Source organism: Patiria miniata, unplaced genomic scaffold, assembly GCF_015706575.1.
Source record: "Patiria miniata isolate m_02_andy unplaced genomic scaffold, ASM1570657v1 HiC_scaffold_8, whole genome shotgun sequence".
Classification (NCBI taxonomy): domain Eukaryota; kingdom Metazoa; phylum Echinodermata; class Asteroidea; order Valvatida; family Asterinidae; genus Patiria; species Patiria miniata.
In genome coordinates, this window is record NW_024037075.1 from 6,596,720 (window position 1) to 6,608,877 (window position 12,158).

The 12,158-nt window shown below is 40.6% G+C and overlaps 1 protein-coding gene across 1 annotated transcript in view; it reads right to left on the reverse strand.

Moving 5' to 3' along the window:
* Positions 1-12,158, reverse strand: part of LOC119719137 (adenylate cyclase type 5-like) — a 96,597-nt gene that overhangs the window by 39,513 nt on the left and 44,926 nt on the right. Inside the window, exon 5 of the mRNA XM_038188459.1 lies at positions 2,100-2,258. Within this exon, the coding sequence (XP_038044387.1) occupies positions 2,100-2,258 (159 nt within the window). The remainder of the gene's footprint in view (positions 1-2,099; positions 2,259-12,158) is intronic.

Consider the following 12,158-nt stretch of genomic DNA (forward strand, 5'->3'; position numbering starts at 1 on the left):
GAATTTGAATTATTACTTGCAATGTGATTACTTTTGATTGGATGAATAATAATCTACATCGATATTTCATGATATTTTGACAGTTTCATTTTGTAACATTTGTAAATGGTGTCCTTTGCCTTTAAGATTTTGAGTAATTTTGTTTTTTTCAAATAAAAAAAAGGGACAGAGAGAAAACGATCCTATTACCTTTAAACTCCCTTCAGGTAGTATAATGACTACTTTAATCAAAAAGGATAACAAACCATATGTCATTGTCCAGCTGTGACCTATAGTCATGGGGACAACATCCACAAGCTCTGGGGCAGGATTTGGGGTCTGTCCAACCAACCCTCGCTGGTGAGACAGACAGGACTAGAAGCTTTCTAATCCCTTCTGTAGTCCCAAGGGCCAAAGATTTACCATGTTTACTACCGCATGACTAGAAACACAGTACCGCTTAAGTGGTTTGTCAAATTATTATTATTTCTTTTTAAAATTGATCTCCCTGGGCATTTTACTAATCTGCTGGCTGCAATAACAAAACTTTACTTAGGTAAGTACCCTACTTAAAATGCTTGTACATGTACAGGTTGAGTAAAAAAAAAAACGAAACCCAAATGTGGGGACTATTGTTTTAGTGAAGTTCTGCATGTAGCACTTTCCAAATCCTGGATGTGAAAGCCCATTTCATAAGCTTTCTTTAAGTACAAGAATAATTCAAATCACTTATGAACTTTTCAAGTTACGGAGTTTTATACACAACCGCCATTTTATGGTTCTGTCCACGGATCAGAAACAGTTCAGTGTTCTTTCAGCAAAACGAAAGCAAATCACATAAGGATGTGTGTGAATAGTTTTCGTTAATTGCTGAAAGAACGCACACCTTTTTTTTGTGATCCGTGGACAGAACTTTAAAACGGTGGTTGTGTTTAAATATAAAACTCTGTAACTTAAAAAAAGTACATTTATAAGTGATTTGAATGATTCTTGTACTAAAAGAAACCTTATGAATTGGGCTTTCATATCCTAGATTTTGAAAGTGCTACGTGCGGAACGTCACTAAAACAATGGTCCTGACATTTGGTTGTTTTTTTATTTTTAACTCACCCTGTACACTGCCTAAAAGAAAATATTAGAAATTAAAAGTCATTAGAATATGGAAAACTGTGGGTAAACCTTTGATGGCCAACCATCATTTCAGCCTCTGCGCACACCGTTTTCCTTGGGCCTAGATGTTTGCAACTTGGAGCAAGTTCAGGCAGGGACTACAATTTTGTTTCAGCTTTACCAGTAAGCCTTCTTCACACAATGCCAAAAAATATCGAGCAAGGTTTGAGCAACAATTTACGAGTGGGGATTGTTTACTTTCAACATTACACGCTTAAAATCATTTGCATGCTTTAACATTATATAGTAAGATGAGATTTGAAGGTTTGCATGGTGGAAAAATACTAAGACAAGATAAGTTTGCGGTAGCACCATGTGAATAAATCTCTTTTGTGAGTATGTGTGGTTTTGAAAAGAACCATTACATAGTAATAATTCTCCAGCTTTCCTGAAGACAAGGACGCTGGTTACCAGTAGATCAGTGGTGTTTGCATGAAAATGTTGCTAGTACCAGGGAAGATTGGATATTTGCAAACATGAGCATATGAATGTGATGAACATATACATGTAAACGGCACATGAATGTTGTACACTAGAACATCGATAGAGACTTCACAGAAAATGAATCTTCATGAGGCCTAGTTTACATAAAACACCATTGGCTTTTAGGTCAACCTGAAAATCGGGCGCTTGCAAAAAGTTGAATGTGGCCGTGATTGGTGCAATTGCCTACACTATTGCATTGGACATTTACAATAAACAGTTTTGAGGTTGTTAGAGGTACCTTGAGAAAATTTGTCATAGGTCCTGACCTCCGCCAAAATCTCTCAAAGGCTTGAGATTACTTCGGCAGGGATATTGGTCATTTTCTAGCATGAGTGTCCCTTCACACGACTGCATTTTTGTAAGATTTCTCAAGCACAAAAAAAATTCTCAAGCATTGTAAGGTTTGTTTTGGTCTTGTGTGTACAGGGCTGAACTTGGTTGGGCTACTCTAGTCAAGTACTTACCCTGGCATGCCGCCTGCCTCCATGGTGTTGGCCAGCGTCACGTCGTTGGACCAGACATCAAACTGCCACTTCCTCATGCCCAGCACCCCACAGTGCACCTTGCCGCTGTGAATACCCACACGCATGTTGACGTTGACCTGTGTTACCTCACGGACCAATCTACAAAAAAAATAGAAATATCAAACTATTCAAATTGCTTTCCTGTGCTCTTCAACAAATTCAATTTGTTTTCTTATATGAAAACATTTTTCAACTTTTTCCTTTTTTGGACATCTGCAATCCTCTCTTAGAAAAGGTTCTTGTTTTGGGCACAAACAGATCCGCTGTGCAAGCAGACTGGCGCCCGGTCTGTCCATTATGGACACTATTTTGTGGGGCGGGAACCAGCCTACCCCGCGTGAGTGGAAGCATTGTCTGGCAGCCAATAATTTGAAATTGTAAAGAAATAATTCAATAACTAAACACGGCCAATTCTTTTCGTTCGGTGTCTCATTCAAAAGTGAATAACTTCTGTATTGCTTGAAAAATTGCAATTTAGAAAAGGAATTTATTTGGGGGGGGGGATGAAACTTGAATATAGATGTAGCATGAAGAATGTAAGAAAGTAACTACATGTACAGGTTCGTTTCAATAAATATTAAGTCAAATCCTAATAAATTAATTCAATTTATATTGATCAGCAGTCTCAAATCCCAATATTAAAGTACATTTTTGTGAGCTGAACAGCAGCTTTCAATCTTGTTTCATTTTTTTTTGAGGGGGGGGGGTGGTGGCTGAGGAGGAGGCAAAGTAACAAGTTAAATGTATGGAAGTTAATTCCTATTTCCGATCAATTTTTCAGTGTTTGGCAAGTCAATATTCCCTTCACTGGCACAACTCTTTAAGTCCTGTAAACTCAGTGTGGCCAAACAGCTTGAAGAAAGAAAATGTCAGAATGTACATTTCCCGAATCCCCCACCCCCCAAATTCATAAAAAAATCCCTGTTGGCTTTCTTTCTTGGCAAAGCAAGCCAACGTAATGTAATCACTAACATAGGCATTATATTCTGAAATTCAGAAACCAAAATCCTCACATAATCCCCTCTAAGAGGATAAAACAAATGTTTGCAAAGCTATCCGACATGGATAAGACCATGATGAATTGGGATTTTAAGATCAGACCTCCGGAACTCAGCACCGCGATGTTTAATATCATCAAACACCAAACAGCGAGTTTTAAGTCCTAAGAGCGGCTCAGACTGGTTATAACCTGCCGCCGTCGCTGCCCGGCCGCCAAAAACCAAGCTGGTTTTACCTCGCCACTAAAAATCTCCCTTTCAAATCGCCGCTGGCTGATACCGGGAATAAGCCATGCGTGTCTCATGCGGAGAGACAGCGGGCCTAAACATTATACGCTGGATGTGCTACAGGGTATTTAAAGCTGAAATCTTAGACTACAACATGGCATTGGAAGCAGCCAATGTGATGTGGTGCAGTGATGAATTGAAATCTACCGTATTTAATTGGGCCAATTTTATGGTGCTACTAAACACTATATATTACTTAGCAAATTTGTTTGCTTAAAAAAAAAGGACTGAACTGAACAATACAAGTCACACGAACTTTTGGCTTACGATCTTTCCACTTTTTGGAGTGCCGTCGATGCCACTAAGGATGTGATGTTTAAACATTTAAACAAACAAAAAGCTAAATCCATTTTCCAATACTATCTAAACAAGCCCCGAGTTATAAAAAAAGGGACCTAAATTCACACGATCTTCCTATGAGTTAAACATTCATAGCTTAAATAACAATGTTTTCAAACCTATGTAATTTAGCACTTGATTACATTCAGGGTACACACAGTTACTGGTAAGTTTTTACTTTTTCATTGACTGCCCACTATTTGTCATGTCAATCGTTGTTGATATATCGTGTCAATCACGCCAGTCTGCAGACATACATGTAACGGGCAGGCGTCAGCCTTTGTTAATGGCTAAACATTTAAACAATTCTTAAAATATTTGATAAATGATTAGAAAATTAAATGCAAAGTCACATCCTTTTTATGCCACTAACTTCAGCTCCGTGAAAATTGGCCCCTTTTTCAGACTTGGTTTTATGGTGCTCTATACTTTCACTTCAAAGTTCATTGCATTTGGTTTGGAAATGGAAAAGTGGCCGTGGCATTGAAACGTAACTGGGAGGTACTCTGCAGTCTACATAACAGGTGATTCAAAAGTGGGGTCAAAATTTACAGTTTTCAAAGAGAGCAGCGTGAATGTGCAAGTTGAGAACATTTCTGAGAGGAGGGAAAAGTACAAATGTCTCGTCAGCAGGTAATCAAATAGTGAAGGGAAGACTCAATTTTTTTTTCCAAAAATGATGTCTTAACCCATCTGCAATCTGTGGGAAGGGGGTCAATATCTAGGCCCCGCAACCCCCACAGAAATTTTCTTTAAGAAATTTCCATGAAAATTTGTTACAGGATGGGACGTAAAGCCGTAGGTCCCGTGTGTTGTGTAATGCACGTTAAAGAACCCGGTAACACTTGTCGCTAAGAGAAGGGGTTCGCCCCAGTGTTTCTGGCAGTGGCCAGTACCTTGTAAACCCTGGTGCCACATAATGGGTCTCACATCTCTCATGTACTTCATTCATCTAATAATAGACATAACTCCCAGTGCCTTGAGTACCTCAGTACTCCGTTGTGCTAATGCCTGAAACATAGCCATACAGATACAGACAGACAGATATTTTTACAATATTTATGTATCTTAAAATTTTGATATCAGTGCAGCCGTCTGGGTTTCTATGCCAGTGCCCTACACGTAATATACTATTTATTAAGGGGAAGTCTTAGTCCCAGACTGGGTCTACATTTTATTGGCCTAATGCAGTCGATCCCTGACTAATGTGGTTAAACTGCTGCACTAGACAGCTCTGTCAACCAGATGAATCAGATTCTGTCTTGGCAACTTTGCAGAGTTGTAATGACTCGAGTCAATGACTCGACTCGAGTCCGACTCGAAGCCACAATTTTTGGTGACTCGACTCGACTCGAGTCCCAAAGGGCAAATGACTCGACTCGACTCGAGTCACTGCGAGCAAATGACTCGACTCGACTCGAGTCCCTCATCAGAATGACTCGACTCGACTCGAGGAAGGCTAATGAGACTCGAGTCCCAAAAAATATTTGCAATGACTTACGCCGGTGCCGGTTTTTGTTCACGTCACGTTAGAATGTTCGGGAATATTGTATACATAAACATACGTGGTTTGATCAGTGTCCCCATTAGTTGAATGACGATCAGCTGGCACCCCCTTTTTATTTTCATTAAGAGTCAAATGTGGTGTCGCCACATGTAGTAGCCCGAATGTAATATTTAAAAAGCCAAAAAATGACTTTCTCTTTTGTGCTTTTTATTGTATAGTGCTCAAATACTTGACTCGACTCGACTCGACTACACACTGTGACTCGACTCGACTCGAGTCACAAAAATCAGTGACTCGTTACAACTCTGCAACTTTGGCAGTGCTACCCAGAAAATGTCTATCATACCTGATACGCTTGCATTAGCTTGAACACAGCGCAGGTGAGGCATGCTCTAAATTTCCTGGGTAGCGCTGCCAAACTTCCCAAGATTGGATCCAATTCATCTTGTTGATAGTGACATCTACTGCCACAGCAGCTTTATCAGCATTTGTCAGGAACCAGCTGGGATTTCAATACCAAATCTTGGGCCAAGACTAAACAGACAGTGTGTGACATGACCCACTTGGACAAAAGCTGAAGAAAAGGTATGAGTCAGAGATACGCCAGTTCATTGGGGAGGGCAGGGAATACTTTTGATTACTGCTAATATATTACCCACTTGATGGTGATACGAAGACATTCATTCAGGTACTGAGGTGTCACATGGCTTCCAAGTTTCATTCATCAAGCTCACCGCTTTCGAGCTCACGGTTTTACGATTGCGGTTTCGGCATTAAAATTTATCGACCATGAGCCACATACAGGTGCATGCACTGCACGAACAATATATTTCCAACACTTTTTTGTTTTTTAAATGTTGGCATATCTGGGTTGCTACTCGGGTCGTGTTTCCAAAAACTTGGTCGGGTCTGCTGTGCCTGAGGTCTGCTCAAATGTCACCAGGAAACAGCGTATAATCCGCCTGTAAGTCCAAGCGTAGATGCTTGTTTTGGTTTACACTTATTTTTACTTTTTTCCCCCTACTTTTTTTCACCTGTGGGCAATGGCACAATGAAGGACAAAATGAAGAGCGTTCATCAAACTCCGACCGTGACAGGTTAAGATACAAGGCCTGGCAGGGCTGATTCGGAGAAGATAATATAACCTCCTCGTCTTACAAGGTTCTTGATTGGTCGATGGGTCATGAAAAGACTGCGATAGGGAGCGTCGTTTCTTTTCGCTGTCACTGACACATGATGTATGGCATATGATTGCTGTGTCCCAGTTACATTTTTGTGTTAAGAATTTGGGCTCCAAATCAGCATTTGGGATCACATGTGTACTTGTGTTCCTAAGCAACACACTTTGCAGCAATGTGGCTGTGGTTTGAACATTGTATTAACCCTTACCCTACTAGACCCTCCAACGCATGCCAATTGTGCCTCAAGAAAATCTCCTATGTTTTTTGCATGGCCCTCCAATATCTGCCATGTCATTTCAAGGGTAACTGGACAGGCACTCCAATACATGCCACAGAGAACAATGAGAGTCCTCTGATAACAAAGTGAGTGCCCCAGCTGGTCAGTATCAGGCACCCTCCAGGGCCTCCAACTCCTGCCAATTGGAGCCTTCACTGCTACATCAAAGTATCCTCCAATAAACTGCAGCTGGAGGGCATTGGCATAACCAACTGACATGCAGTAAACTACCCTCAGAGAGTAAGGGTTAATCTCCCCAATTAAGAGTCAGAGAACGATCGCTGTTATGTTTGTCCTTCAGACCACTGACACAGAGCTTCAACTTGAATATTCGAGGTTCACAATAGGTGCCTACAGTCAATGTGAACATGACCTAGCAAGCTCGGCCAACTGCAACCCACACGAAAAAAAAACATGTCTAGAGTATACATCCACCACGCCACATAGCAACCACTGAAAATGTAATAATGTAAGATCTTCGGCGTCCGCCATGATCTTCTGAAAACTGCCTGTTATTTTGCATCTCAAACGCACAAAGGATTGGACTGAATTATTATCAGACTGCATGTAATTCAAAAGTTGAAAAGTAAATATTCAAGAACTAAACTTGGACACTTTTTTATTTATTTCAATATCTTATTAAAAAATGAATAACGTTTATATTGTAAGGGGGAAAAACAATTAAAGTATTAGTATTTTTGGGTGACTGACACTGGAAACTAGCATTGGAAGAGCAACCTGAACATGAAAGATAGATTAGATCATTTGCAGCTATCCAAAAAGTAACTGACCAAGCTTAAGATAATAATAATAATAACAGTGGGTATAATTTATAAAGCACACGTATCCACCAGGACTGGCGCTCACGGTGCTACATCATTATTACCCCTGCTCACTGGGCCCATGAAACATTCCAAATACCATCTCAGCTCCCTGGGAAGTATAAAGCTCAATGCTGCCATTTCGGCACTGGGAGCTAAAATCAAGCACAATAACCATCTCTGCCCTTACATGTACCCAATTTACTCCTGAGTGGGGAGAAGCAATGAGTGGCAAAGTGCCTTGCCCAAGGGCACACCCACCATTACCCCAGGCTGGACTGGAACCCACAACCTGCAGCTTTATACGCAGACCACAAATTTGATGGCCTTAACCATGAGGCCACAGCAACTCCACATAGTAATGGTACTTAAGTCCCCGTGAAAATATTCTTTCTGGCATGCTGTTATATTGACAAAAATAAAATAAAGGAAGGTCATTGCCGCGGTTGCTATCATTCGTCGGTTCAGTGTATGACATCTCGCAGCTGAACGTGTTCTGGATGCTGATTTTAGGCGCAATTCAAAATATGACTCTGCAACTTTGAATTGAAATAGAGATCCTAGAATAGTGTATTCTGGGAATACACGTCATTGGAAGAGCTAAAACTTTATCAGGTTAGTTGTGAAGCACCCGTCTTTAGATTTTTATTTTATTTATTTTATTTCAGCCATATCCAACAGCGCAAGCACCAATAACAGGATGGATAAAAACATTAAATTAGAGCACTTTTGTTACTTCAAACAAAACAAATGACAAGTGATCAACTTTACCTTTAATGAACTTGAGTTGAAAAATCATAGTATGCCTAAAACCTTTGCATATGAGGGGAGAACGGTTGGTGTTTGACTGACTTTGAAATTATCCACTCCATAGCTTGGGGTTAAAATTACCCGTCATATCATGCGCTGTCACAGTCAGGGAACTAAATCTTCAAAGTTTTTAATCGTTGTATGAATCCCAAATCCCGGTTCATTCTATTTTGTATGATCACAGCAGGCAAGGTTTTACTGTTGATAGGCTCTTCTCCACTCTGCAGCCTCCAACCTGCACTCTGGAGGGAAAAATGCCTCAGGGTTCAAGACCCAAAAGAATCTGATCCATCACATTTTGGATTAAAGGGTTTCCCACTGGCTTGTACTAACCCACCAATCAACCCACGAGGGATGTTTCTCTGGGCGCGAGGCAACGTGACAACCGTCTATGTTGCTCTCATTAAAGCCATTGATTACTGCAAACCGTAAGGGGTCGGGGAAAACCTCAGGGGTACCGTGCAGTCACGAATTGCAAGAATTTTGCCGTTGATGTTTTGAATGAAACGTGAGTGTGCAAGTCTCTCTGTGGCAATGGAGGATCATTTGAGTGCAATTTTAATGCACTTTGGTGTTAGTGTATTATTGAAGTGAGGCTGTAACCAAAATAGTACTACACAGGTTTTTTTCGCAGAGGCGGCGGCTTGCTGCACTGCTTCTTGGGGGAGCTAGCCGCTTCGGAGGTGGCAGATTCACTGCTTCTCAGGGAAGGTGGCAAAGCACTTTGCGGGAAGGTGGCGAACGGCTTGGCCGGGAGGTGACTTGGCTACCTTGACCAACTCCTGAACACACACATACATTCACCTTTTCTGCTTTACAGCTTAGTGGTGATAGTGATGATAAGTCAAATACTTCAGTTTTGGGGGGATAACTTAACAAATCACTGATACATGAGTAAAATCCAGCAGAAAGGATGGATTTAAGAACTTGATCAATGCTCACTACTTTACTTGTACAGGGTGTTTCAAAAAAAAGGAAACCCAAATTCAAAGAATGAGTATGGACAGACGATATGTTTACTGGCTATAAAACTGGTATCATCTGAAAGCGTAATCTCTATGCTTTTCAATGATACTGTGTTTAGGTTTTCTGAGTCATGCATCACTGAGCATCATTGTCTTGAAAACTGGATGCAAAATGCAGTTGGTTCACTTTCATAAAAAAACACCACTGGGCACGGTGTGCCTATTGTTACGGAAATGTCTGTGAAATGGCTTGAATGTTAATCCTCGGGAAAATGGCACATTCTTTTTAACGTGGCTTGGTCAAATCGAGAAATTCATGACAAACAATAAAATCCAGTTTTGAAACCAACCCGACTTGTTTTTTGGTTTCTTTTTATGCACTCGTGTCTTCTTCTTGAGTACTTATTCTCATGCACACCATGCCTATTGTATTTGACATGAAAGTGAACCAACTGCAATTTTGCATCAAAATCTCATGACAGTGGCGCTCAGTGATGCATGACCCTGGAAATGTAAACAAGGTACCGTATCATTGAAAAGCATAGAGTTTACACTTTCAGATGATACCAGTTTTTTTGCCAGTAAACATTTAGTCTGTCCATACTGGTTCTTCAAAGTTGGGTTTTTTTTCTTTTTCTAAACACCCTGTATACAATGTGTGTTTATCAGTTGCTCATTAGAATTAGGCAGTTAATTGTATTACTTTTATGTGTTTTCAAGTACGTAGGAAGGGGACCATGAACAATAGAGGACAATTGGGTCCACAAATACGTGGAAGTCCTCGGTTGGAAATCAAGTACAAAGCCAAAGCCGATGGGGGTTCTAAAGTGACCTTGAACAATAGAGGACAATAAGGTCGACATTTAGGTGGACAGTTGGAAATCATGGACAAAAATAAGACCAATGAAGGTTCTTCCAACGTGATCTAGAGGTCAATAGGATCCACAAATACGTGGAGGTACATGTATGTCCTCAGTTGGAAATTATGGATGAAAGCTTGATCAATAAAGGTTCTTCCAACGTGATTTTGAACAATAGAAGACAAAAGGGTCCACAATTAGGTGGAGTTCCTCAGTTGGAAATCATGGGCAAACCAATGGGGTTCTTCCCAAATGACCTAGAAGTATAGAGGACATTAGGGTCTATAAATACGTGGAGGTCCTCAGTTGGAAATCATGGACAAACCAATGGGGTTTTCCCCAAATGACCTAGAAGTAAAGAGGACAATAGGTAAAAAATAGGTGGACGTCCTCCGTTGGAAATCATGGGCAAAACCAATGGGGGTTCCTCTCAAGTGACACTGAACTATAGAGGAAAATACTGGTAGGGTCCCCAATTGGTTGGAGGTCCTCGGTAGGTAATCATGTGCAAAACCAATGAGTTATCAACAACAGGGGGACAATTGGAGGTCCAAGATTGAAGATAACTGAACAAACATCTAAAAATAAACTCCCAAATGACCTAGAAGTTGGAAATCAAGTACAAAGCCAAAGCCGATGGGGGTTCCAAAGTGACCTTGAACAATAGAGGACAATAAGGTCCACATTTGGGTGGACAGTTGGAAATCAAGGACAAAAGTAAGACCAATGAAGGTTCTTCCAAAGTGATCTAGAGGTCAATAGGATCCACAAATACGTGGAGGTACATGTATGTCCTCAGTTGGAAATTATGGATGAAAGCTTGATCAATAAAGGTTCTTCCAACGTGATTGTGAACAATAGAAGACAAAAGGGTCCACAATTAGGTGGAGTTCCTCAGTTGGAAATCATGGGCAAACCAATGGGGTTCTTCCCAAATGACCTAGAAGTATAGAGGACATTAGGGTCTATAAATACGTGGAGGTCCTCAGTTGGAAATCATGGACAAACCAATGGGGTTTTCCCCAAATGACCTAGAAGTAAAGAGGACAATAGGTAAAAAAAAAGGTGGACGTCCTCCGTTGGAAATCATGGGCAAAACCAATGGGGGTTCCTCTCAAGTGACACTGAACTATAGAGGAAAATACTGGTAGGGTCCCCAATTGATTGGAGGTCCTCGGTAGGTAATCATGTGCAAAACCAATGAGTTATCAACAACAGGGGGACAATAGGAGGTCCAAGATTGAAGATAACTGAACAAACATCTAAAAATAAACTACTTTTCTCAGCCTGCTATTGACTATCCTTCCACGCTGAAATGACGCAAACCTCCCAAATAAAAGGCTTTAACAACAAAATGAAATTGAGCAACTCAAAATCAATTTGTCTAATGTACAATGACAATTCATCCTCTCCCCTTCCCAAAAAAACCCCTTCAACAGTTAAAAAAAGTGCCCTGTCTGACTAAAGTACCACACGTCAGAAGGGAAGTCCATTCCAGAAAACCGTTGACGATTCAAGTTGATGAAATGTGAACCCGCTGACGTGAAAATCAATATATGGCGGCAGGAAATGTTTGGGACCTGATGTCCACAAGTGAGAATTACTATCGATTTGCCTAATAGGGTGAAAGGATGATTGACAGGTTATCACTCAAGGGTGACTGACAGGCTATCAGCGGCTGGGGCATGAGTTGAGAAAATTGAATTGTGTTCTCGGTTCAACTTTGATTATGGTAATTCTTATGCATATTAGTTTGCTAATAGTGTAATGCACATAAATGCATTGTGTTCATCTCAAGTTGTCAGTCAGTACAGCTGTGAGTAAACTATCGGTTATTACCCTCACCTCACCTTTGCTATTTTCAACTTACATCCTGAATAATAGATTTTTGTGTGTGTCAATGAGACTTGAACACAACAATCCACCCACGTTTAGTTATGGAACAATTACATG